The sequence below is a fragment of the Microcebus murinus genome, chromosome 6, assembly GCF_040939455.1.
Source record: "Microcebus murinus isolate Inina chromosome 6, M.murinus_Inina_mat1.0, whole genome shotgun sequence".
NCBI lineage: Eukaryota > Metazoa > Chordata > Mammalia > Primates > Cheirogaleidae > Microcebus > Microcebus murinus.
Window position 1 is genome coordinate 39,583,394 of NC_134109.1, and position 22,847 is coordinate 39,606,240.

At 35.1% G+C, this 22,847-nt stretch overlaps 1 protein-coding gene across 3 annotated transcripts in view; it reads right to left on the bottom strand.

Moving 5' to 3' along the window:
* The window catches only part of LRRC9 (leucine rich repeat containing 9), a 119,205-nt gene that overhangs the window by 12,728 nt on the left and 83,630 nt on the right, over window positions 1-22,847 (bottom strand). For all 3 annotated transcript variants that reach the window (XM_076003995.1, XM_012785674.3, XM_012785676.3), the window contains 3 exons: window positions 12,895-13,031; window positions 7,581-7,798; window positions 2,873-2,941 (listed from right to left, as the gene is read on the bottom strand). In XM_076003995.1, the coding sequence (XP_075860110.1) occupies window positions 2,873-2,941; window positions 7,581-7,798; window positions 12,895-13,031 (424 nt within the window). The remainder of the gene's footprint in view (window positions 1-2,872; window positions 2,942-7,580; window positions 7,799-12,894; window positions 13,032-22,847) is intronic.

Genomic DNA, 22,847 nt, shown 5'->3' on the forward strand with positions numbered 1-22,847 from the left:
TCTGGAGATTTTTCAAATAATTAAAAATAGAACTACCATTTGATCCAGCAATCCCACTACTGAGTATCTACATGAAGGGGAAAAAATCAATTTATCAAAAAGATATCTGTATTTGTACATTTATCACAGCATTATTCATAATAGCAAAGATACGGAAACAACCTAAGTATTCATCAATGAATGAATGGATAAAGAGAATGTGATATACATACATAATAGAATACTATTCAACCATAAAAAATGAGATAATGTCTTTTGTAGCAACAGGAATGCAACTGGGAGGTCATGTTAAGTGAAATAAGCAAAGCACAGAAAGTCAAATATTGCATATTCTCACTCATGAGTAGCTAAAAATTGTACGCACACATGGATGTAGAGAGTGGAATGATAGGCAATAAAGATTTGGAAAGGTGAAGGGTTGGGATGAGGGTGGATGATGAAAAATTACTTAATGGATACAATGTATTAATATATTATTTGGATAGCCTAAAGCCCTGACTTGACTGCTACACAATCCATACATGTAACAAAATTATACTTGTACACCATAAATTCATACAAATTAAAAAAAAAGAATTTGAGTAAGCAGTTTAAAATTCGATCTCAAAAAATATTAAGCCCACAGAGATTTAGAAATAAGGTCTAATGAATTATCCTTCAAGGAACATATGAGTCTTCTCCTATACAAACTAATCCAGGGGTCCTCAAACTACAGCCCGCTGGCCACATACAGCCCGCCAAGGACATCCATCTGGCCGCCGGGTGTTTTTGCAGAGGCTGCCTGTCATGGTTAGCAGCCTACTCATCCCGGGCCCACAGTGCGCATGTGCGGAATGTGCTCTACCTTCTCCAATGGTCAGGGACAGTGAACTGGCCTCCTATTTAAGAAGTTTGAGGACTCCTGATCTAGAGAGCTCCCACATTAATTTTATGAGGCAAGAACTACCTTAATAGATTTGAAAAGGATAGGGTAAGAAGATAAAATTATAGGATCATTTTATTTGCTTCCATAGATACAGCTATGCTATTAATATGTAAAATATTAGCAAATTGAATCCAGTAAAATATAAAACATGACTAAGTAGTATTCATCCCAGCAATTTAAGGATGGTTTAATAGTAGAAAGCTATATTACCAATTAGTCAAAATCTAATGTCCATTCATGACAAAACAGGTAGTAAACTGGAACTAGAAAGGAACTTCCTGAAACTCTTATTTGTTATCTTTCCATAACCTACTGCAAACATAGTACTTAATAGTGACAATGTAGAAGCATTCTTTTGAAGTCAGTAACTTACTATCAATGTTTCTATTCAACACTGTACTAGAAGTCCTAGTCATCACGTTAAGAAGAAAGTAAAGGAAATTAACCCTTTGCACTTGGATGTCGAGTGTAACTCGACACGGTTAGCAAAAATTATAGAGATTAAAATTACTCTTTGAATGTATCAGTAATTTGAAATATAAAAAAATACAAATAAATAAGTTTGTATGAAAAGAAACTCCAGTTTTTTATTCTACTGCTGCGCTTTGTAAAATCTGGGGTATTTAAAAAGTTAAATCCCGAGTAGAATAAAGAAATTGAGAAAAAAGCAAGTTAGTGCAAAGGGTTAAAAATATGAGTATTTGAAAGAAACAATAGTTGTTCTTTGCAGATAATAGTCTATAGAGAAAAATCCAAAAAAATTACAAACCATTAGAACTAAAAAGAGGGTTCAAAGATACCCTTGATAAAGAGAAATATACAAAAATCATAATTTCTATACTCTAGCAACAATTGAAAAATATAAAAAGATACTATTTAAACAGCAGTTAAAATAACACAATAAATTAACCAAAGATGATTAAAACCTTTATGGAGAAAATTATAAATCTTTATTGAAAGATATGAAATAAATGGAGTAATACATGTGATTATGAATGGGAAAGCTAAATATTGTAAATATTAGGAAAGACTACTTATTGCTATTTCCTTCTTAGTAGAAGTAGCTCTATGATGTGGTACTTCTGGGCTCTCTGAATCCCTTCACTACCTCTGTCCCAGGGGAAGCAGAGTAATTTAACTAGTAAAGGAAGTAATGATTTAACTCCCTTCTTGAAAAAGGAGTGTTCTGGGGGAATGTGACCTGTTCCTCCAAGAGAAGCTCTCCTCCCATGTGGAAAGACCTCAGTCTAGTATTCCCTATTTTTGGGTGATTGTGATTGACTATTTCTGGGATCTGTTAATATGCCTGTTTGGCATTCTCACTAAGCTAAGCAGCTGTTTTCACCTCTTCACTGTCATAGTTCTCAATTTGTTTAGTTATTAGATAAACAAGGGTGCTACTTATTGGATTCTGTCAAAGATTCCAATAGGAAAGGTGGCAGATCTCTCCCAAAATTAATGTATAAACTGAATGCAAATTCTGATTAAAATTATCAATGAGATTGTCATGTCACTTGAGAAGTTGTTTCCTAAAATCCATAGGAAAGTGTAAAGGGCCAAGAATAGTCCCTAAGACAGTGAAGAAAGAGAAAGAAATAGTGAGAAAGAGAAGGAGGTGAAAGAGAAGAATTATAGCCACTTACTCTATCAGACATCAAGGCTTAATATAAAACCTTAGTAATTAACACAATAAAAAATTAGTATAGGGATAGATAAATAGGCCAATGAATACAATGTAGAAACCTAAAAGAGACCTTCTTATACTTAACATAGGAAGTTTGCACTATTACCAGTTGGAAGAAGACACAAGTCAATAAATTGTGCTGAGATAACTGGCTATGCATACAGAAACAGATAAAATTAAATCATTTTCTCATACCATATAAAAATAAGTTATATACAACTATCAGTAATTTAACTAATAAATTAGAAGAGTAACATACTTACTGGATTGCCATAAACTGTAAGCTCTCTGAGAGAAGAGATAACATCAAGTTTTTCCAGTTCTGTGATATCCTATTCAAAAGTTAATAAGTTATTATTTGGTTAGACCCACCATCTTCAAATATAGCCTAACTTGAACTGATTATATGTAAGTGTTGGATTGCAGCTATCTCATGACTAAATCTTTTAAAGTGAGCTTGAGTGACGGTATTCTGTTTTGTTGAACAAAGGCAGATATGTTTACTGTAGATTCCAAATACATGACTGGCAAACATGACAGTCTAAAATGGAAAATCGGCCATATAGCAGCACTTACAAGAAAAGATCAAATTTCTTCTCAGAAGAGTTTTGATTTATTCTAGGAATATTTGGTTAATTCTTCTAGAATATTGACTAAGAAATGTGGAAAAGGCGAACCCAGTCTAAACAATTTCAAAGGTACATATTTAAACACAACTTTAACAGTAAAGCAACATGAGATATTAAGTAGCCTGCTATACTTACTGGGAATATACATAGCTGAAAAACTATTTCTCTAGTTAAATAATTCACCTTCCCTGTTGCATAAGATTATTTATTATTATCCATTTAACATTTGTGGAAGTTTGCAAGTATACCTTTTCTAAAAAAAGAATCCTGGGTTTCTTCAGCGTACCTTTTAGTTTTTGCAAAATTATTTCTAAAATGCTATTTCTTACAAAATTTAGCCAACAAGCTCAGCTTCAGGTTATTGTTAGTTCGTAGTAATACAACAAAGTTATTGATATACCCATATTCCTATTGGGAATTAAAAGTGTACATACAACTGCAGACATATTTTAGATCATTTGGAAGTAGAATTTGATTTTTAAAATGACTGATCTTTAACAATTTTGATTTTGGAAGTATCATAAAGGAAGGCTTTACAAAGCTTTAACATCTTATTATCTATAGAGATACTGTGTATTTTTGCTCACAGGCAGTTTCTATCTGTGGAATCAAAGCCTGATTATAAATCATGGACATATGAAAAGTTTTACATTATTTTCTCAAATTAAAGAGAATATAGCAGTGTTCACTAGTGAAATATTTCTAATCAAAATGTTCTTTTCTCATAGAAAATATGGACTAGAAATAGACCGAGAATGAGAATAGACTGTTAAATGTGAGGAGGATAATGCTGGTATAAAGTTTTAAAGAGACATCAAACAAACTAGTATGCCCATAACTTGAGGGGAGAGGTTTCCCTCTCCTGATGGTTTCCCATTTTTAATATAGGATAATTTTTACAGTGGTGCATTGGAATTACCTTATACAGGCTCACAAAAGTCAATTGGTGAATTTTGTGAGATGGAGTTTTAGCTTGAAATTGTCAATGGTAGAAGAAATTACACTATGGAAATTGGCAAATGCTGCTAATTAGGGTTCCCCCCAGAAAGCCAGTTAAACATGAACCAGCACACCAGTGATTGTTACCTTTTGAGTATATTGTTAGGATAAGCCCTTAAGGTAGTAATAGTAGAGGTCCAGATTAGGACCTTCATTTAGGACAAGACACTTAGCAATAGACTGTTTCCTGGAGTCATTTCCAGCTTCAGGTGATTATTTAGATGTTTAAAAGTAGACAGAGAAGCTGGATGCCAGGTAGGAGAATCATTTAGATTCAAGGATCAAATGAGACTATAAAGCTGAGTTAAATAACTCATCTTTCAATTGTGTGTCTGTGATTCTTCCTGAAGAAGTAAGACAACAGGGAATAATTTTCCAAAGCTATGTTGTTGGACACGATGGCTAAGTCAAAAGCTTCACACCAAAATCTGTTATCAAGGATATGCAGCTTCTGAAAGACATTTAAGTGGGTCAATGAAGAACTGTATATGCCTTCATTTGAAATACTGCTGTTTTGCTAATTATTCTAGGCATTTCTCTTTCTATCCTATTAATCTTTTTCAACCCAAAGGTCATAATTCAATTGTCCAGTTGTGGAAATTAATATTGATATCAGCCTGCCCATGTTGGTATAAATCTAGAGACAAAAATCTATTAAATAGATTTGAAACCAAGAGTTAAGAATTTTGAAGAACATATTGGTATATTTTCAGAACTCAGCAGAATTTCCAATATAACCTTCTTATTTCTCTGAGTTCATTTTTTCCCCAGCAAAATATATGATCATATTAAGGTACTATAATATTAATGGTTAGAATAAATTTAATGGCAAAATGATCAATCTAAATTCAATGAAAAATACCATTTTTGCTGGGCACAGTGGTACATGTCTGTAATACCAGCACTTTGGGAGACTGAGGTAGAAAGATTGCTTGAGGCCAGGAGTTTGAGACCAGCCTGGGCAACATAGCAAGATGCTGTCTCTATAAAAAAATAAAAAAATTATCTGGACATAGTGACATGCACCTGTAATCCCAGCTACTCGGGAGGCTGAGACAGGGGGACTGCTTGAGCCAGGAGTTTGAGGTTGCAGTGAGCTATGATCATGCCATTGTACTCTATCCTGGACAACAAAGTGAGACCCTGTCTCCAAAAAGAAAAATAGTATTTTAAAGGTAAACAATCATTAAATAATCAATAATTCTTATCTTTTCATTCAATGATATGTTTAATCTCCCATGGTTTATGATATAGGTTGTCATTTAGCTATATTAGATTTTGATAATAAATAAGCTTGGCTAAAAATTATTTTATTTTATTTTTTATTTTATTTATTTATTTATTTTTGAGACAGAGTCTCGCTTTGTTGCCCAGGCTAGAGTGAGTGCCGTGGTGTCAGCCTAGCTCACAGCAACCTCAAACTCCTGGGCTCGAGTGATCCTTCTGCCTCAGCCTCCCAGGTAGCTGGGACTACAGGCATGCGCCACCATGCCCGGCTAATTTTTTATATATATATTAGTTGACCAATTAATTTCTTTCTATTTATAGTAGAGACGGGGTCTCACTCTTGCTCAGGCTGGTTTTGAACTCCTGACCTTGAGCAATCCGCCCGCCTCGGTCTCCCAAGAGCTAGGATTACAGGTGTGAGCCACAGCGCCCGGCCTAAAAATTATTTTATTTAATACTGGGGAGGAAGTTGCTATACCAGCTGATCTTCCATCTATTCACTCCTTTAAGAGGGATAGGGAGATAGGAGGTGGAAGCAGGGCATTCCTGAGGAAAAGCAGGTTACCTGGTCTAAAATTGTAAGGATGCTGGTAACTGAATGTCCTGTCAATAGAGCAATGACATTTGCTGAGAAGATGATACTTATTTATGGTATTCTCTTAGCAGATCTCCCTGGCTAAGGACTGCTTATAGCAAAAAACAAAACAAAACAAAACAAAACACCCCTAGAATCTACAGAATTATAAGGCATGGCTCCCTATAAAATGTAACATAAGCTCAAGTATAATATGGAGATGTTTCATAAATGAAACACTCTCATGCTATATAAGATCACCCAACAAAACTCACTTGAAAATTTCATCTTTTATGCTAAGCTAAACACTGTGAGATACGGGAAGGAAAGATCTGAGAAACCACTAAGAATGTCCTAGGTCCTGTGTATCCTTGACATTATTAGAAACGCTTGATACCAGGTAAGAACCCTAACAAGTATAAGTCTGATTCTACAATCCTTTGTGTTAAATCCTTAGCTCAGTTGTTATCGCTGGAAAGATTTCCCATAGAATCTAAATTTTCCTAATTTAGATTTCTTCTGGATAAGGCTTTGAAAGAATCATTGCCAGTTTGGCAGGCTTTTCTCAGATGAATGTTTGAATCTGGATAAATTAGTTGTTTACTATTTTTTCTGTATGTGCATTCCCTAGTTGCTATGTGGAAAGGGATGCACTGCTCATGATTTCCTTCTAACTTTGTACAGGGCTTTTATATCATCGCAGAAAAGGCTTCCTAAACTCTAGGAAATAAGCCACAAACAAATGTTAATTGAGTATCTACTATGTACCAGGCACTGTGCCATATACTGATACAAATGAGGACAAGATAGACTTGGTCCTTGCCTTTGGGGCACAGGGGGTTAGTTCACAGTTCAGTCTGTCTTTGAGGCTGTCTTAGAGGTATAGGCGGGAGTAGTAAAGTAGGTAATAGGAGGGCTAACAGATAATTACTGAAATTCTGAGAGAAATGTGAGAGTTGTTTAAGGTTATATCTTCAACTTTCTTAATTGTATAATATCTTAGGAGAGAGTCTGAGCAGGCTTAGTTGGGGCAGTGGCCTCAAAATAACTGGTTGAATTCTGAGCAGGTGAAACTAAGGTAGGAGCCTATCTAAGGAAGCCTTGAGTGGGGTGAGATGTAATATTAAAACCAAGTCAAAGTCCATTAAAGGAAACCAATTCAAATGCCAGGTAGATCAAGTACATATGCCAAGTTTAAAGGGCCAGAGGATGTCTGGAATTGAGATGCAGAAACAACTTGACCAACAGCAGTCAAGGAGCAAATGAGATCTCTCAGAGAGAAGTGACGAGAAAAGCCTTAGAACATTTAGAGCTAACCTTTATTAGTGGGTGGCGGCATGTGGATTTGTCCAGTTTCATAGTCTAGAAGCAAGGTGGACATCTCTACATTAGAAAGTATTTGTATACCTTGAAATATGCATGATATATAAATGGTAAATAGCACACTAGCAAAATTTTCATTGCTGTGTTTGAAGCTTTATGTTCAGAGCTCAGAAGAATTAAGGTTTGCAAATCTCATAACAAAAAACAAAATAATGTTACCTGGATTTTATTGTATCCTAGGAAGAGTTTCTCTAGTTTTACCAAAGACTGTAATTTGCTCAGCTCTCGTAGTCTGTTTTCCTCCAGATGAAGTGTCAACAAAGAACTTGGTTTGGCAAAAGCACTGTCATTAAATGCTCTGATGCGGTTATGGTCCACTACCAATTCCTGAAGGACTACTAAGTTGTCAAGCCCTTCAACTTGACTTATTTCATTCCCTACAAAAAGATAAGTTATGATATATCAGGTGAGCCCAAACTCCCCAAATTGAAGCTTATCTACCTTCATTTAAATATTTTTATCAAATGATTTTTTAAAAAGGGTACTAAAAAACTTATTTCCAGGGAGATATTGAAATGTAATTTACAGAAAGGTAGCATCATCATCAGTAATACTTGTTAAAGTTTCTCGTTGGTGTTTGAAAGATCAGGAGGTGATGATGTACACAATGTACTAAATTGAACTAATCTGTTCAATAATTACGCTAAAATAGTTGGTTTTGACAAAAGTAGATATATAAAAGTGCTGTAAAAGAAGATTGCTTTCTGAGTATATCAGTTATTCTAATAGGTTTTCTACTAGTATAGCTAATTATTTCTTAAAATTATTGTGTTAAGTTGGAAGAATACACATTAATTATGCTGTTCTTTGTCAGTATATTCTTGCACTGCAGCTATATTAAATTAGAATTCATCTCATGCTTTAAAACTCTAAACTCTTCTTTGTAACCTATGATTTCTCTCTACTGTAGCTATCAATAGCTTTATAAATATTAATAACTTATATGAGAAGATGATGCTTCAACTTACAAAATGCTTTTATATATACAGTATTTTCTATTAGAGTCTCAAAGTACAACAGGGAAAATATTATCTCTTTTTAATAATCAGAAAATTTAAGGTCAGAGAAATTAAGTGACTCGCTGAAAGACATAAAAGTAGCAACATCAGGCTTAACTTAGACACTTTACACTTTAAGCTCAATGATCTTTCTAGTATGTTCTTTCTAGTATGTTCTCAGTGATCTTTCTAGTAATGTATCTTTCTACATTAAATTCAATATCCATCCTCCTTGTTTATTATGGGGTGAATTGTAATCCCCCTTTGATATGCTTTGGATGTCTGGCTCCTCCAAATCTCATGTTGAAATTTGATCCCCAGTGTTGGAGGGGCCTGGTGGGAGGTGTTCAGGTCATGAAGGTGGATCCCGGATGAATGGCTTGGTGCCCTCTCTGCCACAATGAGTGTGAGTTATCACTTGTTAGTTCATGTGAGGGCTGGTTGTCTGAAACATCCTAGCAGCACTTCCTCCCCCTTTCTCCTCTAGCCATGTGATATGCCTGCTCCCCTTTTCCTTCCACCTAGATTGAAAGCTCCCTGAAGCCCTCACCAGAAGCAGTTCTGTACAGTCTGTATAATTGTGAGCCAAATAAACCTCTTTCTTTATAAATTATCCAGCTTCAGGTATTTTCTTTATAGTAGTGAAAACCAACACACTCCTCAAATTTATATGTTAAAGTCCTAACCTTCAGTACCTCAGAATGTGATGGTATTTGGAGACACGGTCTTTAAAGAGGTAATTAAGATTAAATGAAGTAATTGGGGTGAATCCTAATTCAATATGACTGGTGTCCTTATAAGAGGAGGAGCTTAGGGAAGATGGCAGGCTAGAAGCAGTCTGCAAGCATGCTGCTCTCAAGGAAAAGATAGTAAATTGCAGGCAGGTATCTTTTCTCGGAAGGAACATTGTGAAACCCCAGAGAAGTGATGCAGGACACTCACAGTGAAGGAGAAGGTAACAGGGTGATTCATTTGACAAGATGAACTTGAAGGGATCTGTGGGGAGGCATATACATTTGAGAAAGATTAGAAGGACAGAATGCTTGGGTGCTGTGCTCACCTGGACTGACTGGGGAGCTGCCTAGAGTCTGTGCAGAGGCATTGCACATGAGAACAGGTGCAGTAAGGGTCTGGTGGTTGCCCATCCTGAGCTCTCAGGTACACGGTGCCGGGTCTGCACAGGACTCAGGTTTGCAGCAGTGCAGGTTTGCATCACCTCCGCCAGGCTGGCCAGGGAGCAGATTGAGCAGATGCTCCCCTGAGCTATATCCTGTGACTGGAGCCAAGTGCTCCTCCCCTCCTGCATGGAAGGATCTGAGCAGAGGTGTCGCCTCATTGCCTCAGGTGCTCAGGGCTTGATCTGGGAAGCTTTCAGTGACTGCCTCAATGGGACCTAGGGGTGGGGTGGGTAGAATTCCATGGTCCCTGGGCCACTGGAACCAAGCCCCGCCCATGCAACTTGGCATCCACAGTCCCCAACCTGTTGTAACAGTCTGCCGCCTTCGTGCCCAAGTTTGGAACAGCCTGTACAGCCCCGATTTCACAGGCCCTAGTTGTGGTTCTGAGGCTTTCATGCTGGAGCCTGAGGCCCTGCCCCTGTGGCTCCAGAGCTGCCAGGAGGTCCCGAATACCTCCCCAGAGATGACAGAGTTGCACCTGGACCCCAAGAACCCAACCCTGAGTCTCCACCACTGCTGCTGGGCTAATGGAACTGCCCTGAGGTCCAATGCCTTGCCAGGGAATCCCAGGCTCAAGCCATCATTATACCAGGACCTGGTTTGAGCAAGTGCCCATACCCTGTACACCCACAACCACTGCCTAAATAGTCTTACCCAGCTGTCATTGCCACCTCTGTGGGGAGAGCCCAGGCAGAGCAATCCTCACAACACAAGCTTTTCTGGAGACAGTCTCCCCCAGACCCCAATTCGAACTTCCTACAACAACCTGGGGGAACAACCCACCACGCTGCACAAAGATCATCCAGTGCTGGCTTGAACTGTGGCAATCTTAGTCAAATAGGACAAAACAGAACAGCTGCACTACAGGCTTTTAGTGCATATGCTCCTCTCCTGCTGAATCAATACTTCAGAATAGGAAAAAAGTGTCTCTTGGGATGTTCTATTCTTCTAATTAAACAAGAGAGTTCTCAGCAAAAGAGATCAGGTGCCCTGCATGCCTATTAGCCCTAAGTAGAGAAAAGAGGATTCAGATGAGAAGAAACCAGAAAAAGAACCCTGGCAACATGAAAAAGCAAAACAGTTTGATACCCCCAAGGTATCACAATGCAGCTACAGTAGTGGGATCCAACCACAAGGAAATTGTCCAAAAGACAAAAATGTAATTCAGAATATGGATGGCAAATAAAATGAATGAATTGAAAAGAAAGTTAAAAACCAATAAAAAGTAAAAAAATAAAACAACAACAACAACAAAAAACCCCTCAGGAAATCAATGAAAAAGTCACTAAAGAACTAGACAACATAAGAAAGGATAAAATAGAACTTAAGGAAAAGAAAGTCATTTAGGGAATTTCCAAACACAGCAGATAGTTTCAACAGACTAAACCAAGTAGAAGAAAGAATCTCAGAGTTTGAAGCAAGGCTATGAGCTAACTCAGTTATTCAAAGAGGCAGAGAAGAAAATTAAAAAAAATGGGTAATCACTTAGAGAAATATGGGATCATGTGAAGCAAACCAACATACTAACGATCTGCCTCCAATGCATGTAGCCCCTTATTAGTTACTCCACAACCTGCCCCAAGGCATGTGGCCCCTTCTTTAAAAATCCCATGATCTCCATTAGTTGGAGAGATGGATTTGAGGCAGCTTCTCCAGTTCTCCTGACAAGATGTCCTTCATATTAAAAAATTTCTTTCTTCCTTGGCAATCCTCATTGTCTCAATAATTGGATCTTTGTGCAATGAGTAACTGGATCTAGACTGAAACCCTCTTGTGGTTTCAACAACAAAATTATTCAACCTCACTAAACTTCAATTTATTTTTTTTTGTAAAATACATATGATAATACTTACCATATAGGGTTGCTGTGAAGATTAGATAATCTATATAGATAAACATCTTTCCCAGTAACTCCATAAATGTCAGCCATTATTGTCAGAGTAAACTGCCTCACTTCCTGCATAAGGCGTCCCTTTTCTGATTTGCCATGCTAACCATGGCAACAGAACAAACTCCTTCTTTTCGTTATTAGATTAAAATAGACCTTCCAGGGATAGGTTGTCAGCTTTTTTGTATGTCAATGTATCTTTTAAAAGATCTGTCATTGTATTCAATTTCTTGTTTTTTTAAGGCTAAGTCTACATGTTCTTGATCCAAATCACAAGTACCTTTGATAGGCAAAAAGATGCATTAAGTGATTTAAAAGTATGGTCTAGAAAAGCCTGTCTTTCAGAAAAAAGTTACTATCAACTATGCAGATATCTTCCCATATATCTCATTGATGGGTCTTCCAGCCTTTCTCCTATGTCACTGAATAATTATTGTTAGACTAATGTTCTAAACCCTATGTTTTCTCATGCTACTTTTCTAAAAATTTATAGTTTCTATCTATCATTAAGTACATACTGTCCAAATTTCTCTTCTTGGCTTTCCATAATTTGGTTCTTCTGTATATTTTCAACTTCAATTCTTCACTATTCCACAAAATAAAAAATATTACTATAAAGTAATGAGGCTTACTTAAAATTAAACTAAATAAAATAACATCAAAATGGGTATTATCTATCAAGTTGATCATGTTTAGAAGCTTAATAATTCTCTCCAAGAACTGCATACTCTTCGTTCTCACCAGGTTGGTCCCTTTCCAAGAACTGGCCACAGACACTACAATCATGCCCTGTGACTCTTTTCCTCCTCCCTCTGCTGGCAAAGCTCTCAGTATTGCTCACCTTCAATCTAAATTCTATCTATCCTTCAAAGAATCCTAGATATGTAGAGGAGTTAATTGTTCAATTTCTCTTTTTTCTGAACTTCTGTTGCACTTAATTTAGTAACACATTAAGTAGAACTTAATTCATCATTGTCTCAGTACTTCTCCACAGGCAGATCATAAACTACTTTAGATCAAGGATCTCAATTATATATAATTATAGTAATATAATACTTTCATATCTTTCATAGTACTTAGCATAATTCTGGATTTAATAAATACTTTTGAATTACTGGTTACTTTTCATTATTTTTAAGTTGAGTATGATAGAAAAGTAAATTACAATATAATACTGTGTATACCCTAGTATATACAGTATTTATATTGCATTTTCTTCAAACATGGTTTTTAAAAATATATAAATAATACAAGAAAAATCCATTTGTGATTATTGTAATATTTTTGCCAATAAGTCTGTTTGAGTAAATGTTGGTGCTTATATTTGCTTATCAAAACATGAGGATAATGTCACTTTTAAATAAAGTCTAAGTAATAAAGACTTAGACATTAACAGTGTTTCTACTTACCCTGTAGAAAGAGGAATTTTAAATTTCTCAGTCTGTTAAGTTGTAGCTGGATTAAATTACAAATTCCATTGTAGCCCAGATGAAGAACTTCTAAACTGTGCATTATTGGAGGCAAATTTTCACTGCACATTGTATCTCTGAAACACATAGGTAGGTTTGAGGCCATAAACTTAATTTCAAACCAGCTATATCATAAAAAGACAATATGGTCTGTTTTTACTACAAATTAAAATTAATAAAGCAAACAATGAATTTATTAATATATCAGAATTAAGCTATATTATGTAGTCTTTTGTGTTTTATATAATAATACTTTTGATTATTTAAAATATTTTTATATGGTAAAGAATAAAAAAGTACATAAAGTGTTACAATGAAAAAGCAATAGCTAATGCAATCAAATAAGAAAAAGAAGAATGAAAGGCATCCAAATTGGAGAGGAATAAGTAAAACTGTCTTTATTCCTCTATTCTCAGATGACATGATCCTGTATTTAAAAAATCTTAAGGGAACCACCAAAAAAATAACTGAACTAATAAATGAGTTTAACAATGTCATAGGATAAAAGATTAATATGTAAAAATTAAGTGAATTTCTACATACCAGCAATAAATAATCTGAAAATGAAATTAGAAAACAATTCTGTTCATAATAGTATAAAAAGGAATAAAACACTTCAGAATAAGTTTATCAAAAGAATTGCCAAATATATATAGAGAGATCTATAAACCAAGGCTGAGAGAAATTAAGGAATATCTAAATAAAGTGACACATAGTCCATGTTCATAGATTAGAATATGCGATACTACTAAGATGGCAATTCTCCCAAATTAATCAATAGATTTAAAACAATCTCTATCAAAAGCCCAGGAGGCTCCCTCCACCCACGACCAGCTTTTCCTAAAATTTATAAAGAGATGCAAAGGCCCAGAATATCCAAAACAATCTTGAAAAAGAACAAAGTTGGAGGGCTTAAAGCACTGATTTTAAATTTTTTTATAAACTATAGTAATCAAACCAGTCTGGCACTGGCAAAAGGACAAACATCTAGATCAATGGAATAGAATTAAGTCCAGAAATAAATCTTTACATTTATGATCAATTGATTTTCAAGAAAGGTACCATGGCAATTAAGTGGGAGGAATGATAGTGTTTTAAACAAATGGTGCTGACAGTTGAATATCCACATGCAAAAAGATGGATTTAGGCCTTACCACTTTACCCTCCCCCCCCTATATATATATAAACATTAACTCAAAAGGGATCATAGGACTAGGTGAAAGAGCAAAAACATAAAACTTTTTAAAGAAAATATGAGAAAATCTTTGTGACCTTAGGTTAGGCAAGGAATTGTTAGATACAACACTGAAATCACTGTAAGAGAAAAAATTGATAAATTTGATTTTATCAAAAGTTAAATTTCTTCAAAGACACCATTTAAGAAAGTAAAAAGACATACCGCAGATTGAGAGAATATTTGTAAATCATTTATTTGATAAAGGGTTTATATCTAGCATATTTAAATAACTCAATAAAAAGCCAAGAAAATTAAAAAACAAGCAAAATATTTGAATAGATATTTCATGAAAGAAGATATATGAATGGCTAATAAGCATATGAAAAGCCATTCAACATTATTATTAGGGAAATGCAGATTAAAATCATAATCAGACACCACTTCAAACCTACTAGAAGGGCTATTCTCATGGTTGGGATGTGGCAATGTTATAACATGTAACCAAAATGTTTATACCCCCATAATTTCCTGAAATAAAAACAAAATTAGGCAATGACAAACATTGGCAAAGATGTGGAGAAATTAAAAACCTCAAATACTGCTAGTGGTAATAAAAAATGGTACAACCACTTTCGAAAACATTTTATCAGTTTCTTAAACATTAAATTACCATATGACTCAGAAATTCCACTCATAGGTATATAACCAAGGCAAACATAATGAAAATGAGTGCACAAATATTAATACTTGTACACAAATGTTTATAACAGCCATTATTCATACCAGCCAAAAAGAAGAAACAATCCAGATGGATTAGTGAATAGATAAACATGATGTGGCATATCCATATAATGAAATATCCATATATTCAGCACTACTAATACATGTCACAATGTGAACAAACCTCAAAAACACTATGTTAATAAGCCAGATGGAAAAGACCACCTACTGTATGGTTCCATTTATATGAAATGTCTCGAAAACACAACCCTATAGAAAGCAGATTAGAAGTGGTTTGGGGCTAGAGGTGGAAAAGGGAATCTACTGCAAATGGACATGAAAGATCTTTCTGGTGTGATGGAAATGTAAAATTGTATTGCAGTAATGATTGCACAACTCTATAAATTTAGTAAAAGTCACTGAATTATAAACCTAAAATGAGTGAACATGGTATGTAAATATCACTTCAATAAAGCTGTTAGAAAAGTCAAGTATGAATAGGCTCCAAAAAAAGATATGTATAAATGAAATGTTCAGAGTAACTTTAGTCATAATGGCCTCAAATTGGGAACAACCCAAATGTCCATCAGTGATAAGTGGATAAACAACTTGTCATATACTCCATATATAATACAATACTACTCAGCAATAAAATGAATTGAATTACTGACACTTGCAACAACATGGATGAATCTCAAAAGCATTATGCAAGTGACAGAAGCTGGACACAAAAGACTACTTATTATATAATTTCAATCATATGAAATTCTAGTAAAAGTTATAGTATAGCAGATCAGTGATTCTTTCCAGGGGGAAGGAGATTGCAAAAAGATATAAGGGAACTTTTTGGGATGGAAATATTTTGTATGTTGATTGTAGTAGTGGTTATATGACTGAATACATTTGCCAAAATTCATTAAACTATACCCATACATTGGTAGATTCTATTATATGTAAATTGTAGTTCAATAAAGCTGATAAAAACCACAAGGAATGGTCTTCATTGGAAAAACTGAGATGAAAGTATTATGACTTTGAGATAGATAGATAGATAGATAGATAGATAGATAGATAGATAGATAGATAGATAGATAGACAGACAGATAGATAGATGCTCTATGAAAAATGTATAGAAAAGTGGACGATACATCCTCATCTTTTCATGAAGTATCTTTTCCACCAGTGCTGGGGCATTAAGTGACCAGATAAATAATTTAGAAATAAAAAAACCAAAAACAAATGCTAAAAGAAACCCAAGTCCATGCAACTGAATACAGGGATCCTTTGTGGGGTGATGAAAATGTTCTGGAATTAGATAGTGGTAATGGTTGCACAACTTATAAATATACTAAAAATTACTGAATTGTACACAAAGGGTGAGTTTTGTGGTGTGTGAATTGTATCTCAATTTTTTTTTTTTTTTTTTTTTTTTTTTTTTTTTTTGAGACAGAGTCCCGCTTTGTTGCCCAGGCTAGAGTGAGTGCCATGGCGTCAGCCTAGCTCACAGCAACCTCAAACTCCTGGCTCAAGCAATCCTCCTGCCTCAGCCTCCCAAGTAGCTGGGACTACAGGCATTCGCCACCATGCCCGGCTAATTTTTTGTATATATTAGTTGGCCAATTAATTTCTTTCTATTTATAGTAGAGACGGGGTCTCGCTCTTGCTCAGGCTGGTTTCGAACTCCTGACCTCGAGCAATCCGCCCGCCTCGGCCTCCCAGAGAGCTAGGATTACAGGCGTGAGCCACCGCGCCCGGCCTGTATCTCAATTTTTAAAAAGAAACTCAAGGTTGTTAAACATACACTAAAAGCCTTTATATTCTTTTGCTTTTTGATTTTTTTCTTTATTTACAATATAGGCATGAAATGGAGGAAGTGGGGGATAACCAATGACAAGCAAATATTTTGAGTATAATTTTATTTGTGAAGTTTATTTTTGGCATGTAGCTATTAAATAAAGTTTGTACTCTGTAATACTCTGAAATAAAAAAAAGTAATAGAAAAATCCTAAGAAAAGCTAAATTAAATCCAGCCTTACATTAAAAAAAATAAGCTAAAAGGATGCACTGGAATGTGTTACTGCTATCATTAATGTGATTAACTGCTTTTTATTTATTATTACTATTCTTTTCAACATAAGGAATTTAATATAGAGAAATGCTTACAAGGCTAGATTGCTGAAAGAGCAAGAAGGGGTATACTGAGGTATCACAGAGATAGTAACTCAGGGAAGCAGCTACCATACCTAGGAATGAGAAACAAAGGATGTGGCTGAGGGGTTATCATTCTTTTTTATCTCTGAGTAATACTCCACGACTCATACATACACACATGTGCACACACCCCCACATTTTCTTTATCTACTCATCAGTTGATGGGTATTTAGGTTGATTCCATATTTTGCCATTGTGAATTGTGCTGTGATAAATATACAAGTACAGGTATCTTTTTGATATACTGATTTCTTTTCCTCTGGGTAGATACCAGTAGTGGGAATACAGAATTGAATGGTAGATCTACTTTTAGTCTTTGAGAAATCTCCATACTGATCTCCATAGAGGCTGTACTAATTTATATCTCCACCAACAGTGTGTAAGTGTTCCATTTTCACTACATCCATGCCAACATTTATTGTTTTTGGATTTTTTAATGATGGCCATTCTAATTGGAGCAACATCTTTCTTGTTGTGGTTCTATTAATTTGTATTTTCCTGATAATTACTGATGTTGAGCATTTTTTCATGTTTATTGGCCATATGTATATCTTCTTTTAAAAAATGCCTGTTTATGTCATTTGCCCACTATTTAATGCTTTTTTAAAATTTATTTTCTTGCTGAGGTGTTTGAGTTCCTTCTATATTCTGGATGTTAGTCCTTTGTTAGACACATAATTCACAAATATTTCTCCCATTCTATAGGTTATCTATTTACTTTTTTGATTGTTTCTTTTGCTGCGCAGAAGTTTTTTAGTTTAAGTCCCATTTGTCTATTTTTTTGTTCTTATTGCATTGGCTTTTGGGGTCTTAGTCATAAATTTTTTGCCTAGGCCAATCTCCAGAAGAGTTTTTCCAAGGTTTTCTTCTAGGATTCTTATTGTTTCAGATCTTACGTTTAAGTCTTTAATCCATCTTGAGTTAATTTTTATATGTGGTGAGAGACAGCGATCCAGTTACAGTTTTGGCTATTCAGTTTTCTCAGAACCATTTATCGAATAGTTGTCCTTTACCCAGTCTTCTTTTTGTCTGCTTTCTCAAAGATCAGTTGTACATAGGTATATGGTTTTATTTCTGGGTTCTCTATTCTGTTCCATTGATTTACATGTCTACTTTTATGCCGGTACCATGCTGTTTTGTTTACTGTAGCTTTGTAATGTTCTTTTTGCTTAGATTGCTTTGGCTATTTGGGCAATTTTTTGGTTCCATATGAATTTTATAACTGTTTTTTCTAACTGTGTAAAAAATGAGATTGGTATTTTGATAAGAATTTAATTGAATCTGTAGATTGCTTTGGGCAATACAGTCATTGTAACAATATTGATTCTTCTGATCCATGAGCATGGGATGTTTTTCCATTTGTCTGTGTCATCTATGATTTCTTTCATTAGTAACCTGTAATTGTCCTTATAGAAATCTTTTACTTCCTTGGTTAAATTTATTCCTAAGTATTTTATTGTTTTTTTTTTTTGTTTGTTTGTTTTTTGCAGCTATTATAAATTGAATTGAGTTACTGATTTGGTTCTCAGCCTAGTCATTGTTGATGCTATTAATTTTTGTATGTTGATTGTATAACCTGAGACTTTGCTGAATTCATTTATCAAATATAGGAGTCTTTTGGAGGAGTCCTTAGTGTTTTCTAGGTATAAAATCATATCATAAGCAAATAGATATAATTTAACTTCCTTTTTTCCAGTGTGGATGCTCTTTATTTCTTTCTCTTGCCTGACTACTCTGTCTAGGACTTTTAGTACTATGTTGAATATTAATAGAAGTGGTGAAAGTGAGCATCCTTGTCTTTTTCCAGTTCTTAAGGGAAATGCTTTCAATTCTTCCCCATTCAGTATAATATCAATTGTGGGTTTGTCATATATGGTTTTTGTTATTTTGAGGTATGTTCCTTCAATGCTGAGTTTTTTGAGAGTTTTTATCATGAAGGGAAGCTAGATTTTATCAATGCCTTTTCTGCACCTATTGGGATGACTATATGGTTTTTGTTTTTTAATTCTGTTTATGTGGTGAATTATTATTTATTAACTTGTACATGTTAAGCTATCTTTGCATCCCTGGGATGAAACTCACTTGATCATAATGATGTGCTGTTGATTTTGGTTGGCTAGTATTTTCTTGAGGATTTTTATGTCTATGTTCATCAGAGATAATAGTCTGTAGTTTTCTTTTTTGTTGCATCCTTTCCTGGGTTTGGTATCAAGGTGATACTGGCTTTGTAGAATGAGTTAGTGAGGATTCCCTCCTTCTCGATCTTGTGGAACAGTTTCAGTAGGATTGGCACCAGTTCTTCTTTGTATGTCTGGTAGAATTGGGCTGTGAATCCATCAGATCCTGAGCTTCTTTATTGGTGAGAAATTTTCTTATTACTTATTCAATCTTATTACTCATTATTGGTACATTAAGGAGTTCTATTTCTTCCTGATTCATTCTTGGGAGGTTGTATACTTTCAGGAATTCATCCATTTACTCTAGGTTTTCTATTTTGTGAGTATGTATAATTGTTCATAATAGTCTCTGATAATCTTTTGTATTTCTGTGGAATCAGTTGTCTCCTGTTTCATTTCTGATTGTGTTTATTTGGATTGTATCTCCTTTTTTCTTGGTTAGTCTAGCCCATGGTTTATCAATTTTGTCTATCTTTCTGAAGAACCAACTTTTCATTTTCTTGATCCTTTTTTGGTCTCTGTTTATTTCTGCTCTGATCTCTGTCATTTCTTTTTTCCTGCTAACTTTGGGTTTTGTTTGTTCTTATTTGTAGTTCCTTGAGGTACAATGTTAGGTTGTTAATTTGTCGTCATTTTACTTTTTTGATCTAAGCATTTAATGCTATAAACTTCTCTCATAGCACTGATTTTCCTGTATCCCATAAGTTTTGGTATGTTGTATTTTCATTCGGTTCAAAATGTTTTTAAATTTCCATCTTTATTTCTTTGTTGACCTAGTGATTGTTCAGGGGCATGTTGTTTAATTTCCATGTATTTGTATAGTTTCTGAAGTTCCTCTTTGTATTGATTTCTAGCTTTATTCCACTCTAGTCTGAAGAGCTACTTGATATTTAGATTTTTAAAAATTTGTTAAGATTTGTTTTATGGCCTAAAATGTGGTCTATCTTGGAGAATGTTCCATGTGCTGATGAAAAGATGTATATTCTATAGTTGTTGGGTGGAATATTCTCTAAATGTCTGTTAGGTCCATTTGCTCTAAAGTCCAATTTAAGTCCAACATTTCTTTGTTGATTTTCTGGCTTGATATAGTTTAGTGCTGTGAGTGGGATACTGAAGTGCCCCACTCTATTATTATGTTGGTGTCTATATCTTTCTTGAGGTCTGATATTTGTTTTATGAATCTAGGTGCTCCAATGTTGGGTACATATATATTTATGATCATTATATCCTCTTGCTGAATTGATCCCTTTGTCATTATATAATGACCTCCTTTGCCTTTAACTGTTTTTGGTTTAAAGTCTGTTTTATTTGATATATATATAGCTACACCCACTTGCTTTTGATTTGTGTTTGCATGGAATATCTTTTTTCATTCCTTTACTTTCAGTCTATATGTGTCTTTATGGGTAAGGTAAGTTTCTTGTTGGATCACCTTTCTTCATCCATTCTGCCAGTCTGTATCTTTTAACTGGAACATTTTTTAATTCATTTATGTTCAAGATCAATTTTGATATATAAGGTTTTGTTTCTGTCATATTGTTAGTTGATTTCTAGTTGTTTTATAAATTCTTTCTCTTTTTTGTCTGTGGTTTGCTATACTTCTGTCATGTTACCATTTAATTCTTTTCTATTCCTCCTTTGTGTAATTATTTTATAACATCTGTGAATTTTATATTTTATGTGTTTTCATGATGGTGAATATTGACCTTTTATTCCCATGTTTAAGGCTCCTGTGAGCATTTCCTATATGACTATCTAGTGGTGACAAATTCTATTAGAATTTGCTTGTCTCGGAAAGACTATTTCTTCTTCATTTATGAAGCTTATTCCAGTAGGATATAAAATTCTTGGCTGACAGTTTTTTTTTTTTTTTTTCTTTCAGTATTTTGAAAATGCCATCCTATTGTCTTCAGGCTATGAGGTTTCTGCTGAGAGATTCACTGTTAGTCTGATGGGGCTTCCTTTATAAGTCACTAGACACTTTTCTCTTGCTAATTTTAAAATTCTCTCTTTTGCTTTGACTTCAGTTATCTGATTATACTATGCCATGGTGAAGTCCTTTTTGCAGTGTATTTGCCTGGGGAATATTGGCCTTCCTGTATATGAATGTCTAACACTCTTGCTAGTCTTGGGAAGTTTTCATTATTTCCTTAAATTAGGTTTCTAAACTTTTTTTTTTTTTTTTTTTTTGAGACAGAGTCTCGCTTTGTTGTCCAGGCTAGAGTGAGTGCCGTGGCGTCAGCCTAGCTCACAGCAACCTCAAACTCCTGGGCTCCAGCGATCCTTCTGCCTCAGCCTCCCGAGTAGCTGGGACTACAGGCATGCGCCACCATGCCCGGCTAATTTTTTATATATATATATATCAGTTGGCCAATTAATTTCTTTCTATTTATAGTAGAGACGGGGTCTCGCTCTTGCTCAGGCTGGTTTTGAACTCCTGACCTTGAGCAATCCGCCCGCCTCGGCCTCCCAAGAGCTAGGATTACAGGCGTGAGCCACCGCGCCCGGCCTGGTTTCTAAACTTTTTGATCTCTCTTCTTACTTGGGAATACCAACAATTTGTAAGTTCAGTCACTTTATGTAGTCCTAGATATCTTGAATGCTTTGCTCATTATTTTTTCCTTATTTTTGTTTTACTGGGTTATTTCAAAACACCTATCTTCATGTTCTCAGATTCTTTCTTGGTTTAACATGTTTTTGAAGCTTTCAATGTGTTCTGTATTTACTTAAATTAATTTTTCAGCTCCAGAATTTCTGTTTTTTTTAAGATATCAATCTACTTGGTAAATTCTCATTCATATCCTAAATTGATTTCCTGATTTCTTTGTATTGTTTTTTCTTGTATCTCATTGAGCTTCTGTAGAATCAATATTTGGAATCTATTAACTTACATTATGAGAAATTCTTTTTGATTGCGATCTGTTACTAGAAAAAAATTGTTGTAGTCATTTGGTGGTGCCATATTTTCTTGATTTTTCATGTTTTCTGTCTTTCCATTGATATCTGAGCATATGATGTGGCAGTCACTTTTTCTATTTTTTTTTGGGAGAATTTAAAGGGGAGAATTTTCCCTGAAGATGTATATATGTTTCTGGTTGAGTAGGGCAGTTTGGCTTTGATTTTGGGTACCTGCAGTAGTGTGGTCTTTGTCTGGTTTCTTAGGCAGATACCATTTATCCTTAGTACACAGGGTCAGTGGTTTCTGTGGTATCCTGGGTAGCTTAGGGAACAGTTATTAGTTGAGGCTGTGGTGAAGCTTTGCTAGGGACTTGAATGTAAGATGAGCCAGTCTTTGGGCCCCAGTGGTGGAAGCAGTGGGCTAAGTATGCCTGATTTTAGGACCCAGGGCAGATTATGCTGGCAATGGTATTAGTGCATCCTATGGGGCTAATTCTTGGGCCTTGAGGAGGAGGCTTGCTCAGAATCTAGAAGTTGAAGCAGAGAGCAGGTGTGTGGTGTGTGGGAAGGTTCTCAAGTCCCAGAGCAAGCTGGTGTGCAGTGTGAGGTGGTAGTGATGGTGAAGCCATTCACGAAGACCCAACTGGTCTGTGTTAGTATTATTGGTAGCTGCAATGGATTGGGCAAGTTAGTCCGCAGTCCCATAGCTG